Below are 21,043 nucleotides of genomic sequence, written 5' to 3' on the forward strand. Positions count from 1 at the left end.
AATAGTAATTGAATTAATGTCAATAGTAAATTAGAGGGGTGCCTGAGTGGCTCAGTTGGTTAAGTATCTGCCTTCTGCTCAGGTCATGATCCCAAGGTCCTGGGATGGAGCCCTGCATCGGAATTGGGCTCCGTGCTCAGTGGAGAGCCTGTTTCTTTCTCTTCCTCTGCTCACCTCCCTCATGCTCGCTCTCTCTCTCTCTCTCTCTCTGTCTCTCAAATAAATAAAATCTTTTAAAAATTTTAAAAATAATAAATTAGAAATAGAAAGTAATAGTAATAGCTATTTTATGCGATTACTACAAGATTAAAGAGCTACTACATTTAAAGTGTTTGGCACTAGGGTACTTGGCACATAAGCTTTCAATAAATCACAGTTGTGGTAGTTTTAATTTCTACCTCTGTTATGGAAGGATCAGGAAGAGAAAGAAGATTCAGCAAAGGAGACTGAGAAGCAGGCATTGAAAGAATCTGGGAGGGAGAAACTGTGACATAGGGATGTCAGAAACCAAGGGGAAAATAGTATCTAGAAGAAGGGGAATAATACATAGGAAGGTCATGCAAAGACTAGTTCCTCCTGAAAAAAGACTCATTTCCTTGCCAAGTGATTAATAGGAGTGAAGGGAGAAAGGGAAAAAATTATCAAAATTAGGCTATCAGACACAAAATTCTCTAAAAGCCTTCTTTTGGGTAACTCCCTTGGTTTGATCTGAATGCCCAAGTCCTCCAGGGAGAATACATATGTCCTGAATACTGGAAAAGCCAATGTTACACAAAGTGAAATAAAGTATTAAGTGTGCATCATTTTGGTGAAAAAAAAATCAGACAATTTTAAGTGTACAGGACAAAGAAGAGGATGGGGGAGGGAAGATATGGGGATAAATCATAGAGCAGTTTTACAAAGTAATGGTCTATACTGAACCTCCAAGCTAATGCCAGTGGAAAAAAGGGCAGTGGTGGGTGTCACATTTATTTTTCTTTTTATTCTACCTGGTCCCAGAAAGAAATGACAGCATAAACTATTTATTTGGGTAAATTATTCAACAAGCATTTATAGAGTAAAATTGAGAAAAGGTGAGCAGAAAGAGGAGTGATACTTTAATATATGATAGAAGAGATCCCTTGCAAGGGAAGATTTAAAGAAAGGGAGGAATAAAGGGCTTATAAACCAAAAGTCAGGGAATGTTGGTGACCCCTGTGGCTTTGAGGGCCCAGGTGGGGCTTCCTGTGGCCCCCTGTGGTGGGGGAAAAGACTTTTTTGGCTCTGGAGAGATGGAGTTGGCTATGAGGAGCCTAGAGGTGTCCCCAGAGGGATGCAAGAAGTGGGCCTCATTGCTACAGGATTTCTTTTCTTCCTCTTCTTTTAAGTTCCCACTTGAACATGATTTTTTTTTTATTTAAATTCAATTTGCCAACATATAGTACACCATTATGATATGGGAGAGTTTGGTTCTTGTCTCATGGAATCTAAGAATGAATCTCTGGGACATTGGGGTGCAAGTATCTCGGCTTTTCACTGCATCTGTATCTTTGGGTAAATCCCCTCTAGTGCCATTGCTGGGGTCTAGGGTAGCTCTATTTTTAACTCTTTGAGGAACCTCCACACAGTTTTCCAGAGCGGCTGTACCAGTTCACATTTCCACCAACAGTGCAAGAGGGTTCCCTTTTCTCCACATTCTCTCCAACATTTGTTGTTTCCTGTCTTGTTAATTTTCACCATTGTCACTGGTGTGAGGTGGTATCTCATTGTGGTTTTGATTTGTATTTCCCCGATGGCAAGTGATGTGGAACATTTTCTCATGTGCTTGTTGGCCATGTCTATGTCTTCTTCGGTGAAATTTCTGTTCATGTCTTTTGCCCATTTCATGATTGGATTGTTTGTTTCTTGGCTGTTGAGTTTAATGAGTTCTTTATAGATCTTGGATACTAACCCTTTATCTGATATGTCATTTACAAATATCTTCTGCCATTCTGTAGGTTGTCTTTTAGTTTTGTTGACTGTTTCTTTTGCTGTGCAGAAGCTTTGGGTCTTGATTAAGTCCCAATAGTTCATTTTTACTTTTGTTTCCCTTGCCTTCATAGATGTATCTTGCAAGAAGTTGCTGTGGCCAAGTTCAAAAAGGGTGTTGCCTGTGTTCTCCTCTAGGATTTTTATAGCGGCAATGTCCACAATAGCCAAACTGTGGAAGGAGCCTCTGTGTCCATCGAAAGATGAATGGATAAAGAAGATGTTGTATATAACTCAGCCATTAGAATATATATATATTACTCAGCCATTAGAAACGACGAATATCCACCATTTGCTTCAATGTGGATGAAACTGGCAGGTATTATGCTGAGTGAAGTAAGTCAATCGGAGCAGGACAATCTTTATATGGTTTCACTCATATGGATAATATAAAAAATGGTGAAAGGGATTATAGGGGAAAGGAGAGAAAATGAAAGTGGGAAAAATTAGAGAGACAAACCATGAGAGACTCCTAACTCTGGGAAATGAACAAGGGGTAGTAGAAGGGCAGGTGGGCAGGGGATGGGGTGACTGGGTGACGGGCACTGAGGGAGCACTTGACGGGATGAGCGCTGGGTGTTATACTATATGTTGGCAAATCAAACTCCACTAAAAAAAAAAAAGAATCTCAGGGACACAGGAGAATGAGTCAAGCAACAAATATTTATTAAGCAAAGATAGAGAAAGGTCTCAGAAGTGAGAGGGATCCCAACAGGGTTGCCTCTGAGGGCTTTTGGCCTGGCCTTTATTAGGAACCTACCAGGGAACCCAAGGCCTTGAGATTTCTTTGTGTGGTCTCAAGTGATTGACATATGGCTGTTTTGGGGTCTGGTGAATCTCTGGAATTGTTTGGTAACTGTCAAAGGGAGATATTTCGGGGCTAAGGAGGTTAATTTATTTTCTTCTCTGTTTTTACTGTCTTATCTCTGTTTTCTTGGGATGGGTAGGAGCCTGACTCTGGACCATTTGGTGTCCTTGGGATTTATGGGAGCCCACAGATTTATAGGAGCCTGACTCTGGGCCCTCCCCTTATCTTTCTCTGCCTAGCCCCATCTGTCCCTAACTCATTCCTACATCAATTAGTTTCAGATATAGTTTTCAGCAATTCATCAGTTGTGTATAACGCCCAGTGCTCATCACAATCCTTCCATGCCTGTGGTTCTTGGTCATGCCCCTTCGAAGAATGAAGAGGTAGACCAGACAGACGAAGGGTGGTAGGCAGCAGAGCAAAGTTTATTGAGTATTGTACAAAGTTCCCTAAGAGGGAGGGGACCAGAGAGGGTTGCCACAGGAGTTTCTAAGTCAAGGGGGTTTTATGGGCTTGTTGGTGGGCTGTTTTACTCTGATTAACCCTCCATGCGCCTGTCATCCAATCAGCTATTTGTCATCTATCTAATGTGTGGGAAAGAGTGGAAGGCTCCTTCGAGCCTGGTATAAAATCCTTTTAAGGGTGGTTTCCTCTTAGGGCAGGGGCCCCTTTCCCCTGCCTGCCTTTCTCCAACTATCCTTCATCACTCATGAGCCTTTGCTTCTGGTCAGTTCTCAGCTAAAGGATCTGAGGCACAAGGGCCCTGCCAGTCTCCTTCTGGCCATGAGGTTAAGGAGGTGAAGCTTGAGGCAAACATGGGGTGCTAGGCATAGGGGAGGGATGTTGGCAGAGCACAGAGACTGAGCCTCTAGTCCCCTCCACTGAGAGAGAGTGTGTGGCTTGTGGGGGAGCCTGTAAGGTTAGGTTATGGGGTTAGGGAGGGAGCAAGAGCAAGAAGCCAGGGAAGAACTGATAGGGACAATTCTGGAAGGAGAAGCACTTCATGGCAGGTTTTGGATGTGGCAGCCCAGAGAAGGCTGCAATGGGCTTCTTGCATTACTTGGCTTCTATTCCTCCCTCGAGGCCTGAGCCTGCACCCCTCTGTTGCTTTTGAGGGGCCATCAACTGCTAGCATATTAGAGACCCCAAACACCTTCTTCCCCTTAGGACCACACAGCCCAGGGTTCTGTGTGAAACCTCCAGAGTCTGCCATTCCTACCAGTCTAGATGTGAATCTCCTGGCCTCTCATCCTCTCCCTGTCTTCTCCTCTCCCCTCCCTCTACAGCTCTGTGCTCCTTCCTGACAAACTCCCTCTGCATTTGTTCCATTATATTCCCTGCCGTAAACAAAATCATCCCCCATCAACCTTGTCCTGTTCACAAGGATAGGAACTGATATACCTACAAAGAACAGGGGACCCTTAGGGACAGAGGGTCATTTTTTATCACCCTCCAGCCTGGGCCATGAGATGGGAAGAAGCAGGTATCTAGGAAGGTTCTTCTATGATCCCTCTTTTCCTATTAATGTCCTCGGTTCTAAAAGGGTATGTGGGCTTTCTAATTCCCATGTTTTTCATGTCCTGGCACCCCGATTGCTTCTTTCTTCCTTGGGTATTCTCATTTGTTGGATCAGGAAAGGTTAGTTTCAAGTCCTTGGGCTGCTGATGTTCTCTAACATATATAACTAGGGGGAGGCTTGGGAGGTGCTGAGTTTCCTGGTACTGAATTCTCATGAGTAACTGCTTTCTCAGTACTGAGTGAGGAAGCGAGGGTAGTGTCAGCTCAAAGGACAGTCTTATTGATGCCACCGGCTGTTGTCCATAAGCAGCAGTAGCCACAGTCTAAGGAATCTACCCTGCTCCTTCCCAATGTCAACAGGAATGTAACCCTGAAATACCCATTTCCCACTTTTTCCCCCACCACTCTCCATCATCACTTTTCTCAGGATGCATTAGCGAGGCAAGCATTGGAATATTATTAACTAGTGGGTACAGATTTGATCCTGACCTAGGAGACAGGTCAGTTGTGATAAAGGGCCTTCTTGGGAGAATTTCAGCCCATTTCAGCTTCCTTTTTCCTCATCTTTAAATGAGGTTGGTAAAAACTCCACCTCACAGTATGACCCTCCCCCATTAGAGCTTCTATATTTGGTTCTTATTTTTTCCTCTATATTCCCAAAAGTAACATCACACACAGAGACATTGAACTTGATGCTTATATATATTGACATCGAACTCCACAACAAATATTATTTGGTGAAAAATAACAGCATAGAACAGCACTTATATTTGATCACTTTTATCTATACATATGTCTATCTAGGTACACAGTTACAGGGAAATTATCTAGAAGGGCATTCATCAAAGGCCTAGGAATGTTTATATGAGGTTGGAGAGTTTCAGGTAATTTGTATTTTCCTTCATTTTGTGAAAGCCACTTTTTAATGCAGAAAGAAGTCTACTCCCCCCCCCCCCACTGTTTTTCCCATCTGAAAACAGTTAAGGGTTCACTTGGCTCATTCTAGCACCTTACTTGAGGTCCAGAGAGGTCATTGTGTCTGCCAAGGCCCACTTTTGACCTCTCCTTCTCTATATGTGTCAGCTCCTGCAAAGTGATGATCAGATTCTCAAACACCTGGGCCTTGTGGCTCTCACTGTTGCAGGTTTCCTTTGGGTGACTTTCCTCACCACAATATGAACAAAAGATTGTGTATTTTCGCTTTCTGGCTCTATGTATATCCCCAGGACCATTATTCTTTTTTTTTTTTTTAATTTTTTTTAATTTTTATTTATTTATGATAGTCACACACAGAGAGAGAGAGAGTCAGAGACACAGGCAGAGGGAGAAGCAGGCTCCATGCACCGGGAGCCCGACGTGGGACTCGATCCGGAGTCTCCAGGATCACGCCCTGGGCCAAAGGCAGGCGCCAAACCGCTGCGCCACCCAGGGATCCCAGGACCATTATTCTTATACCCAGAACCCCCACTGGTGGAAGGAGATTGAGTTGAGGAGCTGTTGGAGGAATCAATGACCAGTATTTGATCTAGAGGTCTGGCACTGCCTCTAAGGGGAGGGGCATCCATAAGTGTAAGTAGAGGGTCCTGAGATTCTACTAGAATCACATCCTCATCTGAGTCGTCAAGGGTATCATCTACCTCTTTCACGTTGCAGTCAGCACTACTGATTGCTATTGGCTGGGGGCTCTGAAATGCTACAGGGCTTGCTGCCCTCTCCAAGATTAGCTCAGACCTTTTGGGCCACTTTGGTTTCATAAAAGTGTCACTCCAATCCTCTTCCTGCTTTATCATCTTGATTAACTCCAAGAAATTAGGAGGATGCTCCTGATCATTTGCATACATCCTGAGATGTTTCAGCCTAAAGCGCAGGTCCCTATTTAGCTTAGCTCCTAAAAGGAGCTGGTGCAGATGGATCTGGTTTGCATCTTTCTGAGCTATGATCCCTGCCTGAATAGCATTCTGGAGCTGTACTTCTAAACGGATCACATAAAGGGAGGTTTTCTCCCCTTGTGCTTGCAAAGTGTTAAAAAATTTCCCATGGGCAGTGACCTTGCTTTCAGACTCCCCAAACATCAATTTCATTGCCCCACTTAGATTGGGGTTGGTGGCCTGGAGCAAATGCATGACCTCCCTGGCAGGGCCCCTAAGGGTGTTCATCAAGCACTTGAGCTTTTCCTCCTCAGACATATTCCAAACAGGCAGGACCCCAATGACCTGGATCAGCCAGGTTTCAAAGGTTTCTTCCCCTTGGGCTGGCACCACTCTCCCAGAGAACAACTTCACATTTCTTTCTGCCATGTTGACCCTTAAAGGACAAAGACTCCTTCCCATGGACCTCAAAATTGAATGGGCCCAAGGCGGCAAGGGTGTGTTTTGCTGCCGGCTATTACCCACATGTGCAACGATGCTAGCCTTGATGGATGACGCTAGCCTTGATGGATGACGCTAGCCTTGATGGATGACGGTCTTCTATCTGAATATAACAAGATGCTCAGGCTTTTTAGAAAAGCCTAATCTGTAGGAGGATTCCCCAAAGCAATGCTCCTGGGCTCTGGCTTCTTGTATCTCAATAGTTACTGTAAAGAAAAAGGAGTAAAAAAGGTCAATAAGGTAGTAGATTGCCGGGAAGTGGTCTGCAGTCACTCTACTTCCCTGAATACCTTGCAGTACATTTTATATTTGCTCACTGCCGTAAAAATATCCTGCAGGAAATTGGCAGTTAGAACTTTCTGGAGCTACTGGGTGTCCTTGTGCTAGCAGGAGTTACATCCATCCCCTCCAGCCAGTCCTCCAGGAGGGAGGGCAACTGTTGCTTTGAATTCTAGGGGAACTAGTGTGTGGAGTTGTTTGTTGGGCTCTCAAAATAGAGTACAATGGTCTAAATCTCACAGTTTTGTGATAATAAGTAAGAAATCAGGTAAAAATCACTGGATGTCAACTATACTCAAATATTTGAAAATTAAAGATCTCAACCATGCACCCTTCTCCGAGATTCCTCCCTCAATTCTTGGATTATAAAACGTAAACTCGGAAACAAGTGTATGCCTTAATTTCACTTCCAGCCTCTGCAACAGGTGCCCTCCATGAGAAAGCTCGCCTTCAGGGTAGGTCGACTTCTGTCCACTGGGGTTTGCAGATCCCAGTCCTCAGGGAGTCAAGACTGCTTCGTCTTGTTGGGCAGGACAGAGAAGGGAAGAGTCAGAAGCAGCCTTATCTCTCATTCTGCTGTCTCCCCACCCTCACTCCCGTCTCCGCTGTAGCCAGACGGAAAATTCCTTCTCCCACCTCTTGAATACAAGTCAGTGACCCCTTCCATTACATGTCCCCTGGGAAATCATTGGCTTATCCGCTCTGCAATAAGCCGCACAGAATTCAAGTTCGGATTTGGCTTTGATGGCCTACCACGGAGAAAGGGAATAAGAGTTGAACACGCACACCCACATATTCCTCCCCGGAAAGAGTTGGAAAATGCAAAAGGGGTTCAAAGCAGACAGCTTGTGATTATCTCCTCCTTGTCCCTATGACCCATCAGAAACGCCCCTCCCCCTTTCAATTCAGGCAAATCCTACCCATTAGCTGTATCCAGCAAAAACCCCACCCCCTCCCTCAGCACCGCGGGGCCACGGGATTGCTCCATCCTCAACCAACCTCGCAGTTCCCGATTCCCCAAGTGGGGAGCCGCCAAGTACAGTTAAAGCTTCCACTTCCTCTCTCCGTGCTGGGCTATCGCGTCCCCCCCACCCCGCCCGCCTTTTTTTTGTTACCTGCGCTCCGCGGGTGAGCAGCGGATGCTCAGGCTTGGACAGCTGTGAATGCCGCCTTCCAGTCTCCGCGGGCCTGCAGGGGAAAAGGATGACGCCTCCTCCGCCGCCAAGCGACCGGGAGCTGCTGGATGGAACTGCTCCCCACAGCCGCCCAGCAAGGGGTAGCCAAGTCTAGCAGCGCGGTTCCCAAGGCAGCCGCGGCCGCCCCCGCCCACCGGCTGGGCCCTCCCAGCAGCCGCCGCTTCGGTTAGCCTCTGCCCATTGACACAATAGAGCTTGATGAGCGGGGCGGCGCGGCCAATCAGCGGGGCGCGGGGGAGGCCTCCCCTCTCAGCCTCCGGCCCCCGAGGCCATTGCTAGCAAAAGGGGGGAGCCAGCTGGCGGGGGCTGCGGCACACGGGCACGGGAGCCAGCGCGGTGTCAAGTGCAGCTCAGACGCACCGACCGGGCCGATTTACATTTTACCCGTGAGTTTGCTGCTTCCCCTTCTCATTCTTTCTCCCTCACCCCTTCCATCTCGACTCTCCTCCCTTCGCTCTTTGAGACCAGATGCCTTAAACACGGGGTGGGACAGAAATCAAGTGAACAATAAGAGCCCCTCACTTCTGTGTAGCGGGAAGGGGAGAAAGTATTTACTGAGTACTTTCTGCTTGCGAATGCGTTTGCACGGACGTCTCATTTATTCTTCTGAGCAGCCCTGTGGAGGAGATAGCGGTGTGCCGGTTTAACAGAGAGGGCACTTCAGCATTCAAGCAGTGTGGTTAGGAAGTGCAAAACTAAGAGCTCACACCCAAGTCGACATATCTGATTTCGAAGGCTCCCCCTTCTGAACACTTCTCTATACTCTCAGACTGAAAGTTAGTGGAGAAAAGCCAAAGTAGAGGTGGGAGGGCTCATTTGGAACTATATAGAATTAGTGAGCAAGGACTATTAGTCTCCATTGTACAGATGAAGAAACAGAGGTTAGGCATCTTGCCCAGCACGACACAGCAAATAAGTATCAGCATCCGGTTTTGTATCCAAGCCTGTTGTTCTAATGCTGTTTGCCCAGCTGAGCTGCCTAGAGAGTATTTTTACATTGGTGGTCTCAAACCCACCAGAAGTCTTGGTGTGATGGTAGTGTTGAGTGAGAGGGGTGGAGGAGGCAGCAGGGAGTAGGGAAAGCGGTGGGCAACTTTTGCAGTAACCGTTGTACAGGAGAGGAAACTAAAGCACTTTTCTTTCTCATTTTACACTATTTTTATACTACAATAAGCTGCCTATTTATTAAAAAAAAGTAAAACATTTCTACAGCTTATGAGCTCAAAGGAAACAAGACTCAGAGGTGAGATGCCTTGCCTGAGATGACAAGGTGAAGCCAAAATTTGGACCAAATCTCTCTGACACCAGAACCCATGCTATTAACCAAAGTATGGGTACAAGACTGGCTGCCTCAAAATCATTTTGGAGAGCTTTTTAGAAATGCAGATTCGTGAGCTCCACCTCTGGTGGATTCAGATTTACTGGGACTAGCAGTGGGGAGTGTGATTTATATTTTTAACCAGGGCTGTAGTTAATTCTGAGATGTAGAGAAGTTTATGAATCACTGCTGAATGCACATCATACTGAGGGTAATAAGTAAATGGCCTGCTGCCAATGTATCTGGCCACAGCACATCTGTCATGAAATGTAACTCCACTGAGCAGAGGTTCCCAACTAGGGTCATTTCTGAAATTGTTTACAAAGAATTTGGATTCTGTATTTTTCTGAGTCCTTAGTTTTGGAGATTTTCAAGTAAGTCTGTGGCCCAGAAATGGTTTAAGATTCATTCCCCTGCAATCTTTCTTCATAATATCTTCCTCTTTCAACTTGCACTTCAGGAAGAAGTGTGAGAAATGAAACAGTTTGACCTAACCCCTGATCCACAGATCTCTACCGCTGATACAGCTCTTTCATTTCCTGGCTTGAGGACAGGTTGCTAGGTTGCCCTTCTGTGAGCTCTTGAGGGGACCACTCCTTTGCTGGATTTGGCATCACTGGCCCTAGAGAAGAGCAACTCCATGGAAACGGCATGCAGGGCTGTCCTGCAGGGCTGCCAGCTTGAATGGGCTGTGAAGCCAGTGGCTGGGAAACTTTCTCTATATTCTATGACTTCTGGTTTTTGGAGAGCAGGTCTTACTTTCCTGATGTAAGTTGTGGCCAGAAGGCCCCCTGTGGAACTTTTTCTGGACTTGTTCTGGATGCTTGGAAGTAGATAAATAATCTAATGCCCTTCGACTGTTGTTGGGTTCATCTTCAACCTGCCAAGATACTTTACCTGATGCTCCTCTCTGTTGTAATCGTCGTCGTCTTCTTCTAATTTTTTTTACAAACCCAATACCTAGGGTTCCTTGAAGTAAACATGTCAAATTTGGAGATGAGGACTTTTATCTGAGGACTGTGGCCTTTCTCTTGTGGATGGAACAGAGTGGGAGGTTGTGGGAGGTAGAGAGAAGTCTCCCCTCACAAAGTCAGGGGTGATGCTGGTGGTAGCTCTTGGGTTTCCTTCAGACTTTTACTTCTGCTCCCCGATATCATGACATCTGACCCTGGGTCTCAGCAGATTCCTGCTCTGTGTTTAAATTAGCTTCACTGACAACTTAGGTGATCTGCAGCTGGACCTGGTGGAGATGGGATCAAATAAACAAAGAATAGACCCTAGAAATCTAACCCAAAAAAAGTGAAAAGAAATGGATTGTGTAAAAGTGCCTGCATTGGACCCTTAATACAAAGCGAGGATCTCTTCGGGCTGGGAGGAGGATTTGCTGAGCTGGCTCCATTTGGATACACAGCATCCCTTATCTCTGGCCTCATGTGTGGGAGCATGTTCCAACTCATGGCTCTAATGAGACCACATTTTCTAATTTCAACAAAGAAACTTAAAAGCCTGAAGGTTAGGGAATTAAAATTTTTCAGCTGAAACAGTAGTAATAGCTTCTCTTGGCTGCCTGCCTCCTCTGTGCCAGGAACTTTCCATCTGTTATCTCATTTAAGCTTCTCAGCAGCCCTGTTAGAACGTCATTGTTATCCCATTTTGCAGATAGGGAACCCGGGTCTCAGAGAAGTTAAGTAACTTATATAAGGCTCCACGACTTGGTAGTGGAGACACTGGGACTCCAGCCCCCTCAGGGCTGTCAAACTCCCAGGCCAATGAACAGCTTTGCTCTACTGTCTCCCAGACAAGCAATCTAAAATGAACTCTGAAGAAGACCCAATGCATTTGACTGATTTCAGCCTTTAGAAAAAGTATAGTTGTAATCTCATCTTTATTTCTGGGATCTTTCTCTTTTTTTGTTTCTCTTTTTTTTTTAAATGAAACTACCAATATAACTTATGGAGCAATTTATATATGAGTACTGTGCTAAGAATTTTATATACTTCATCTCATGCAAGCTTCATGACAATCATTTTACAGATAAAGATACTGAGGCTCAGAGAGGTGAGGAGACTTGGCCAAGGTCATAAAGCTAGCAAGTGGCACAGTGAAATGCACTGTCTGCAGGCTGTCTGACTCCAGAGCCTGTGTCTTCATGCTGTAACACATTGCAGTGGGGGAAACAAATATGGCCCTTATTCTAAATCCGCTCCTCTCTGCCAACCACAGCTCTGCACTCAGAGCTGTGCCCCACTCGTGCTTTTAGGTCTCTGTAACTTAGACCTCTTGCTCAGCCTAGAATGCCTGCCCTCACTCCTCCACCTGCTCATTGATTAAGCATTAAGTCAGATGCCCCTCCTCAGAGAAATTTCTTGGCTGTTCCCTGTCCCAGGTGGAATAAATTGTTCTTGTCTCTCTGCTCTGACCTTGATTGGTGTGCCCTTTATTTTGCCTGCCAGTATCATTTAGCTCATTGTTGACTTGTCTCTTCCACTAGATTCCCAAGCCCTTGAAGGCAGGTACCAACTCCTATTCACCTCTAGCTTCATAGTAATTTACCCACAGTGATTACCCACAGTGATTCAGTGTAAATCAATGCAAGTTTGTAAGCTGACCAAAGACTGGCTAAGGGAGGCCCTGAATGAACAAATAAATGTGGGGCTGGATCCTTGGGTGGTCACACAGGCTGTCCATCTGGACAAGACTAGCTAGGGCAGTTTGGAATCCCCTGGGCTCACTTTGCTAGGCTATCAACATAAGAAGCACAACATGAGGTATAAGAATGGCTTCTCCAGACTGACTCCAGGTGCATTCTGTGGTGTGTACTTTGGAATTCATGCCAAGGGGCCAGACTATCCAGAATTGTTTTTTTTCCAGAATTGTTTTATAGCACATCTTTGCATTCACAGAAGAAAGGTCTTCCCTGCCTCCCATGTCAACACAGGATTTGTTCCTCCATACCTCTTCATATGGTTCTGGCTGACCTGAGAGTATCCTGCAGGAGCCATGTGCTCTGTGGAGACAGACAGTGAAGTCAGGAAGCATCCTTTTTTTTTTTTAAATTTTTTATTTATTTGTGATAGTCACAGAGAGAGAGAGAGAATGAGGCAGAGACACAGGCAGAGGGAGAAGCAGGCTCCATGCACCGGGAGCCCGACGTGGGATTTGATCCCGGGTCTCCAGGATCGCGCCCTGGGCCAAAGGCAGGCGCCAAACTGCTGCGCCACCCAGGGATCCCCTTTTTTTTTTTTTTAAATACTTCTTATCGAGGCTGCTATGGCTTAACCACTTTGTGTCATTTAATTTTATTAGTCGTTGCGACAACCTTTTGAGGTAGGTCTGTTGTCACTATTTCATGACTAAAGAAACAGAGACTGAGTGAAGTGTCTTGCCTAAGGTCACACAACCAAGCAATAGAGGCAGAATTCAGTTTTGGATCTCTGCCTCCCAAAGCCTGGCATCACAACAGGAGAATACATGGGGAAAAAAGTGGATTCTCCTCCCTGATAAAATAAGGAAGAATTACATTTATAAAATGATGAATAGATATTTAAGCTTCATCTTTAATTCCTGAAAATGAATTGGCATAAAGTGGCAGAAGGACTTGGGGATGGAAAAGCACAATTCTGCTATCAAATATTGGCTGAAATTCCCCCATGTCAGCCCCCGTGACATGTACAATATAAGGATGCCTAGAGAGCATTTTCCCCCTTTGGCTCATTTTATAACTGAGATGGATGAGGTCCCAACAGGTCAGTGAATTCCTAAACATCATATAGGAAGTTGACAGCTGACTGACACTTAGAATGCTGGTCTGCCCAATCTTAGCCCAGTTTTTCTGCTAAGTCAGCCTGCCTTATGCAGTCAGTCAACACATGTTTATATGTTACTCAGGAAGATGTGGAGAAGTAGAACACTACTGTACTTTGAGATAGAAGGGGACAAACATTTCCTTCACTATCCATCCTTATTTAGATGCAGGTAAGACTTGGGGGAAGAAGTCCCTTGGTAGTAGATCTGGGGAATGTTGGGGGTGCAGTGGCTTTGGGAACCTGAGCAGAGCCACCTGTGGCCTGGGGGTGGGGGAGGGGTCTCTTGGCTCTGGAGAGATGGAGGCAGCTGCTATGGGCACAGAGGGATACAAGAGTGGGCTCATGAGCCTTTGCTTCTGGCCAGTTCTCAGCTAAAGGATCTGAGGCACAAGGGCCCTGCCAGTCTCCTTCTGGCCATGAGGTTAAGGAGGTGAAGCTTGAGGCAAACATGGGGTGCTAGGCATAGGGGAGGGATGTTGGCAGAGCACAGAGACTGAGCCTCTACTCCCTCCACTGAGAGAGAGTGTGTGTGGCTTGTGGGGGAGCCTGTAAGGTTAGGTTATGGGGTTAGGGAGGGAGCAGGAGCAAGAAGCCAGGGAAGAACTGATAGGGACAATTGAAGCACTTCATGGCAGGTTTTGGATGTGGCAGCCCAGAGAAAGCTGCAGTGGGCTTCTTGCATTACCTGACTTCTGCTCCTCCCTCGAGGCCTGAGCCTGCACCCCTCTGTTGCTTTTGAGGGGCCATCAACTGCTAGCATATTAGAGCCCCAAACACCTTCTTCCCCTCAGGACCACACAGCCCAGGGTTCTGTGTGAAACCTCCAGAGTCTGCCATTCCTACCAGTCTAGATGTGAATCTCCTGGCCTCTCATCCTCTCCCTGTCTTCTCCTCTCCCCTCCCTCTACAGCTCTGTGCTTCCTCTCCTCCACACACTGTCTCCTGCTGTGGCAATTCTGTCCTCTTAGCCCTATCTCCTTCCTGACAAACTCCCTCAGGTTCTCAGATATACCCTGAGCCTTCACTTCTTCATGATCTCGAGTTTCCTTCCTAGTTACCTCTCCTCTACCACATTAGCTCCCAGCCCTTTCTGGGGTGGGATCAGTAGTTTGGTGTCCTTGTACTGTGTCTTTCCTCTAGTACAGTGATTCTGAACCAAGGATGCTTTTGCTTCCCAGGGGCCATAGGGCAATGTCTGGAGATAATTTTGGTTATAATAGTTGGGTTGGTCCCAACTGGTGCTACCGACATTTAGTAAGTAGAGGCCAGCAGGCTGCTAAACATTCTGTGACACATAGGACAGGAATCTATAATAAAGAACTGTCTGGGGACGCCTGAGTGGTTGAGCAGCTGCCTTCGGCTCAGGGCGTGATCCCAGGGTCCTGGGATCAAGTCCCACACTGGGCTCCCCGTAGGGAGCATGCTTCTCCCTCTGCCTATGACTCTACCTCTCTGTGTGTCTCTCATGAATGAATAAATAAAGTCTTTCCTTTTAAAAAGAATTGTCTGGCCAAAAATATCACATGTGTCCAGGTTGAAAATCCCTGCTCTCTTGTGTAGCCACAGGTCTACAAGGATAGGCTTAGAAATTGCCAGGTATGGAGCCTTTTGGTGCTGACCTTCCAGGAACAGCTACTCTTTCTGTTCCTCATTTGGGTGGAAGTGGGGGTGCAGAGCATTGCCATGAAACAACCAAGACACTGTCAGGAATCTGCAGACAGAAGATGAGAGAGATTCCTCATTCCCCAAATTTACTACCAGCTCTTAGAGAAAGTATTGGAATACAACTTCTGAATGCCTTCCTGCCTCTATGAGATTGTGCCACTCTTTGGAAAGAGAGCAGCAACTTATTAATTCTAGCAGTTTATCAAATGCAAAACTTCAAGTGGTGAACATTGAGTGCAATAGCTTCTGAAGCTCTCTCTCCCCAATTTTATTTTCTTCAATCACAAAGCTTCTTTGAGGAGTGCCTGAGTGGCTCAGTGGTAGTGTGTCTGACTTCGGCTTGGGTCGTCCTGGGCTCAAGTTCTGCATCAGGCATCCTGCAGGAAGCCTGCTTCTCCCTCTGCCTATGTCTCTGCCTCTTTCTTTGTCTCTCATGAATAAATAAATAAGATCTTAAAAAAAGTTTCTTTGAATATTAGAGTATTTGATTTGTTGGTAAAACATGGTAAAGGTGACTCTTTTCAGAAAAAGAAAACCAAAACTACCTTTGTTTTAATTTGAGGTGGATGACTTCTTAAGAGTGTGCCTATTTCTCAGAAACTGGCCCAAAGTGTTGCTGTTTTTCTTAGAGCTGAGTTTCTTGGGGTCTCTGTTTCTAACTAGGCAGTGAAAATGCCACCAACAGATTGAATTGGTCAGTCTAACGTCTCCTGCCCTCCCTCACTCCTACCATTTTCTTCCATCTGTACCCAGTTGTCTTCAGCATGGAGGAACAGAACCACTCTTCTGGAAAGGAGCTTCAGCACCGGACACGAACAGAGTCTCCAGGAAAGAAAACCTGGCATTCCCAGGCATATGCCCTTGGGGCCGTTTCCAACTTTATGTCTACGTTTCTGACCTTCCCTATCTATAAGGTTGTGTTCCGGCAACAGATCCATGCTGTGGCGGTGTCAGAGGCTGTGCGACAGCTTTGGCATGAAGGCCCTCAATACTTCTACCGGGGAATATACCCACCACTTCTCTCCAAGACATTGCAAGGGACTCTGTTGTTTGGGACTTATGATAGCCTCCTGTGTTCTCTCTCTCCTGTTGGGCCACACTCCCTGGGACACCGCTGGGCTGCAGGGCTTATGTCTGGTGTGGTGGAGGCTGTGGCCTTGAGCCCCTTTGAAAGGGTGCAAAATGTGCTCCAGGATGGTCGCAAGCAAGCTCGCTTCCCCAGCACGTTCAGCATTCTCAAGGAATTCAACTCTTATGGGCTTTGGGGGCGGCTGTCACTGGGCTACTATCGTGGTTTCTGGCCTGTCCTTCTCAGGAACAGCCTGGGGAGTGCTCTGTATTTTTCCTTCAAGGACCCCATCCAGGATGGCTTGGCAGAGCAAGGCCTGCCCCACTGGGTTCCTGCCTTAGTGTCTGGGAGTGTCAATGGAACAATCACGTGCCTAGTTCTGTATCCTCTGATTGTGCTGGTGGCCAACATGCAGTCTCATATTGGCTGGCAAAGCATGCCGAGCCTGTGGGCCTCTGCCCAGGATGTGTGGGACACTCGGGGCCGAAAGGTGTTCCTGATCTACCGTGGAGGCTCCCTAGTCATCCTAAGGTCCAGCGTGACATGGGGCCTCACCACTGCTATCCATGACTTCCTGCAGAGGAAGTCTCGTTCCAGGAAAGAGCTGAAAGACTGACGAGCTGCAGAAAGCGTGGCCATGGCAAGTTTGTTATCTTAAGCTTTCCCAGGTCAGTCTAAATAGCTTACATCTTTGGCTTGGTTCCCTGATACAACCGTTCTTTAGCATCTTTGAACTGCCAGTGCATGGGAGAAGTTACCAACTACCAGCCTTTTGGGCACAGACAAAGCCCAACAGAAAGAAAGCCACTCCAGTCTCTCCACAGATTCAATAGCCTCAGACCTAGGAGGCCCTTAAAAAACATGTAACCTAGATGAAATGTCATTCCTTAAAGGAATTCCTTGACAATAAGAGGAAACATTCAAAGATGACCTTAGTTAGGCATTGAGTTCTGGGATCCCTCCAGCTACCCTTTGGACCAAACTTAGTGGAGGACCAGGGACTCCAATATCAAAGAACTAAGCTTGACTCTTAGGATATGAATTCCATAGAACTTCTCAGATGGCTACATTTTCAAGATATTGTTTGCTACCCCTACCACCCTTACTCTCACTTCTCAGGGCTGTGGGTTCTAGTTCCATTCAGGCTGGCAGTTGTGGCTGCAAATCCTAAATTAGACTTGCCTCAACTGATCAGATGTCACAAGAACTTATGGGCCTGGATATGGGAGTGGGAAGAGATGTCACTGGATGAGTGGAAAGAACAGACTTTGAGGGAAGAGATTTAGTTGCATGAGAAAAATTTACTATCAATTGCTTGGTGTTATCTGCCAAGATATTTTTGATAGCAAGGCAATCACATTGCCTAGAAACCATTTGAGTTTGCCTAAGAAATCTGCACGTGAAATGTTCATATCTCTTCATAAATGATTGTGTATTTTATTGCTGGGGATAAATGCAATTACTGTGACAAAAAGATCAGGAATCTTAGCCCGCCATTCAGGGCCATTCAAAATACGGTCCCGATATAACTTAGAGCATTTTATCACACCACTACCACTTACATAGATCCCATTCAACCAGCTAAACTGGACTATTCTCTTTCCAAACATGCCTTGAACTTTTGCATGGCCATGCTTCGGACCACACTATTTCTCCACCTACAGTGCCCCTTCCTCACATGCCAGTCTGCCAAAATCCTTGCAGTTCCTCAAAGCCTAGCTCAGATGCCACCTTCTCTATGGAGACTCTTCTGATTTCCCACAACTGAATGTGATGTTAGTATCTTGTGATGCCCCTTTCAAGAACACTTCATACATGGCACTGATTCCATTATGTCACTGATTTCATGTGGCCCTGTGTTCCTATTGGTGTTCTTCAATACCTCCTACTAGACTGTAAAACTCCTTGAAAGCAGGGATTCTTGTATGCATTTTAAAATCTCCCCTTGTGTCTAGGTGCTCAATAATGTTGGCTGAATTATTGAATTGATTATCAAGCTGTGATACGATCTCTATCCTCAGGGTGCTGTCCCTTGTACATGAAAATAATGTTATTGATTCGTTGTCAGCAAGACACATGCCTTTGGGGTGTGGTTTTGTTTTCTTTTATTAGTGGATTTAGTTTTGTGCTAATGATAATGATGCTGCTAATAATAATAATAATAAATGACTTTCAACTGGAAAATTTGATGAGTTTGTGTTATTGATGGCATGTTTGCTATTAGCAACATCACAGGAACTAAATTTTCACAAACAGAAGCACATTGCATAACTGTCCCATTCATTTCAACTCTGGAATTTTGAAGAGTTCTAAGATGATATATGTTGCAGTTTCCCCCCTTGTATATGATATGATAATGACCTCCACTTACACCTCCATACCAGACTGAATTTGTTTAAAATGACCTGATTATAGATCCTAGCAATGAGAATTCCTCACTTAATAACACAGAAATTAAAGACACAGCAGTAGGCAATATGAGATCAGAATGTGTTTGCCTGCAAGGTCAAAAGAGAATGGCTGGTCCAGAATAGCTGCAGATGAGTTCCCATGTCTGATCCTTGTGCAGACTTGGATGGGGTAGGATGATACTCTGTGGATTCAAGAACAGGGAATACAGGGTCTGCACAAGGAAAGGAAAAATAGAACAGTAGCTAGTTCTATTTAAGGCTAACACTCATAAGGAAGAAAATATTTACAAAAATTCATAACTTAGTTTATAGCTGTGATTTTTTTTTAATTTTTATTTATTTATGATAGTCACACACAGATAGAGAGAGAGAGGCAGAGACACAGGCAGAGGGAGAAGCAGGCTCCATGCACCGGGAGCCCGACGTGGGACTCGATCCCGGGTCTCCAGGATCGCGCCCTGGGCCAAAGGCAGGCGCCAAACCGCTGCGCCACCCAGGGATCCCTATAGCTGTGATTTTTAAGCTGAAAAGGGGATAAACTACCATACTCCCCCCACATTTTAATCCAAGACATGCATTCATTGATTTCCAACTATGCTGTGGATTTCCATTTATGTCGCTGTATCAGCCCATATCCCTTTCTTCATTTTAACTTATAATTTAGAAATAATTTCAAACTTCTAGAAAAGTTGCCAGCATAAGTCAAGTATAAAGAGCACATATACTCTTTACCCAAATTCACCTGTTAACATTTTAGCCTATTTGCTTTATTGAGCACTCATTCTGTAGCTACACACACACAATATTTTTCTAGGAACTACCAAGGAATTACAATTTTAATATTTCTAGATTCAATATTTGTAGATTCAAATTACTTTTCAAAGATTATGTTTTATCTCTATGACAATGGCACAGTTACTATATAGATGGTCCCCAAATTAACTGTGGCTCGTTTTAGGATTATTTGACTTTAACGATGGTGTGAAAGCAATAGGTATTCAGTAGAAACTGCACTTTGATTTTTGAATGTTGATCTTTTCCGGGGCTAGAGATAATGTGGTAGATACTCTCACTAGGGGGGCAGCAGCAAAGAGCAGAGGCTCCCAGTCAGCCACATGATCACGAGGGTAAACAATCAATACACTGACAACCATTCTGTACTCACACAACCATTACGTTTTTCACTTTCAGTACAGTATTCAACAAATTACATGAGATATTCAACATTCTATTATGAAATAGGCTTTGTGTTAGATGATTTTGCCTAGCCATAAGCTAATGTAAGTGTGAGTGTTTAAGGTAGGCTAAATTAAGCTATAATGTTTGGTTAAACTACCAAATATAATATAATATAGGTATATTAAATGCATTTTTGACATAAGGTATTTTTAGCTTATGATGGGTTGATCAGGATATAACCCCATGTTAAATTGAGGAAGATCTATTGAATATTAGAAAATGAAAATTCATGACCTATTTTAAATCTACATTGGTGGTAATTGTTTAAACTTACTATATTTGCCCTTATAGAAATTTTATTTTTTAAAGATTTATTTTTTCACAAGAGACACACACAGAGAGAGGCAGAGACAGCCAGAGGAAGGAGAAGCAGGCTCCATGCAGGGAGTCTGATGTGGGACTCAATCCCAGGACTCCAGGATCATGTCCTGAGCCAAAGGCAAACGCCAACCACTGAGCCACTCCGGCATCCCACCCTTATAGAAACTTTAGGTTTACATTATGTATGTTAATACCTGAAGGTATGCAATTATGATATTAACATAAATTTACAACTAAAGAATGTTATAATTCAAATAGCTGATTTTTACAAATCACTTCATGTAAGAACCTCACCAAAATTACATAGACTTATCAAGTTTTTCCATTTAAGTCTTGAGTAAAGTTTGAGTGTAATAATTTTCTAGTAATTTTAAATATCAATATTTATTTTTGTGATGTTAATGTGGTTATATTCTCTATCATTTAAATATAACTTTTGGATTTGAGATCAATAAAATAAGGAGTTAATAAATACCTACATCTGTTTAAGCTTACAAAACGTAGAATTTAATGCTAAAGTTAGTATAAAAAGTTGAAAGAAAAAACTTGAAAGAAAAGAGTAAATACCTCCATATGAGCTCTGGGTATTTTTGTCTTAAATATAAACTACATCAGTCTAAAGCTTAAGGTGAAATAATTAATGTATTACTATTATTACTATTATTATTATGTGATATATTAAGACTTAATTTTGCTCTTAAAATTTATTTTTAAACATTAAATAGTATTGTAATCTACATTTTTGAAACAACTGCATATAGTATATTCAAGCTAATAAAATAATGTTCCATATGAGAGAAAAAGCAGCATAATAAATCAGGAAAAAGGTGAAAGAAAAGTTTTCATAAATGAATAAATTAAAAATATTCTATTTCCCTATATTCTCCAACTTCTCTGTTTCTTTCATACCATCTTTCTTTTCCTCAAATCTTCAACACTTCCTCACCCATTCTCAATCCCTGTTGGTGACCTTGCTTTTCATTTCATTAAGAAAAGAGAAGCATTCAGAAGAGACTTTCCAGTTAAAAGAACATTTA

The 21,043-nt window shown here is 44.4% G+C and overlaps 2 protein-coding genes across 2 annotated transcripts; one reads left to right on the forward strand and one right to left on the reverse strand.

Moving 5' to 3' along the window:
- Positions 1–5,016: 5,016 nt before the first annotated feature.
- Positions 5,017–6,774, reverse strand: ZCCHC18 (zinc finger CCHC-type containing 18; the record flags this gene model as incomplete). Its single annotated transcript, XM_077889870.1, has 2 exons — positions 5,017–5,541; positions 5,748–6,774. Coding segments are annotated over 2 exons (1,233 nt in total), but the record flags the coding sequence as incomplete, so codon positions are not given.
- A 1,405-nt stretch (positions 6,775–8,179) lies between these two features.
- Positions 8,180–18,219, forward strand: SLC25A53 (solute carrier family 25 member 53). The gene is made up of 2 exons (XM_077887453.1): positions 8,180–8,563; positions 15,720–18,219. The coding sequence occupies exon 2, from the start codon at positions 15,731–15,733 to the stop codon at positions 16,649–16,651; it is 921 nt and encodes a 306-aa protein (XP_077743579.1). The 5' UTR covers positions 8,180–8,563; positions 15,720–15,730; the 3' UTR covers positions 16,652–18,219.
- The last annotated feature ends 2,824 nt before the right edge of the window (positions 18,220–21,043 follow it).

The sequence above is a fragment of the Canis aureus genome, chromosome X, assembly GCF_053574225.1.
Source record: "Canis aureus isolate CA01 chromosome X, VMU_Caureus_v.1.0, whole genome shotgun sequence".
Classification (NCBI taxonomy): domain Eukaryota; kingdom Metazoa; phylum Chordata; class Mammalia; order Carnivora; family Canidae; genus Canis; species Canis aureus.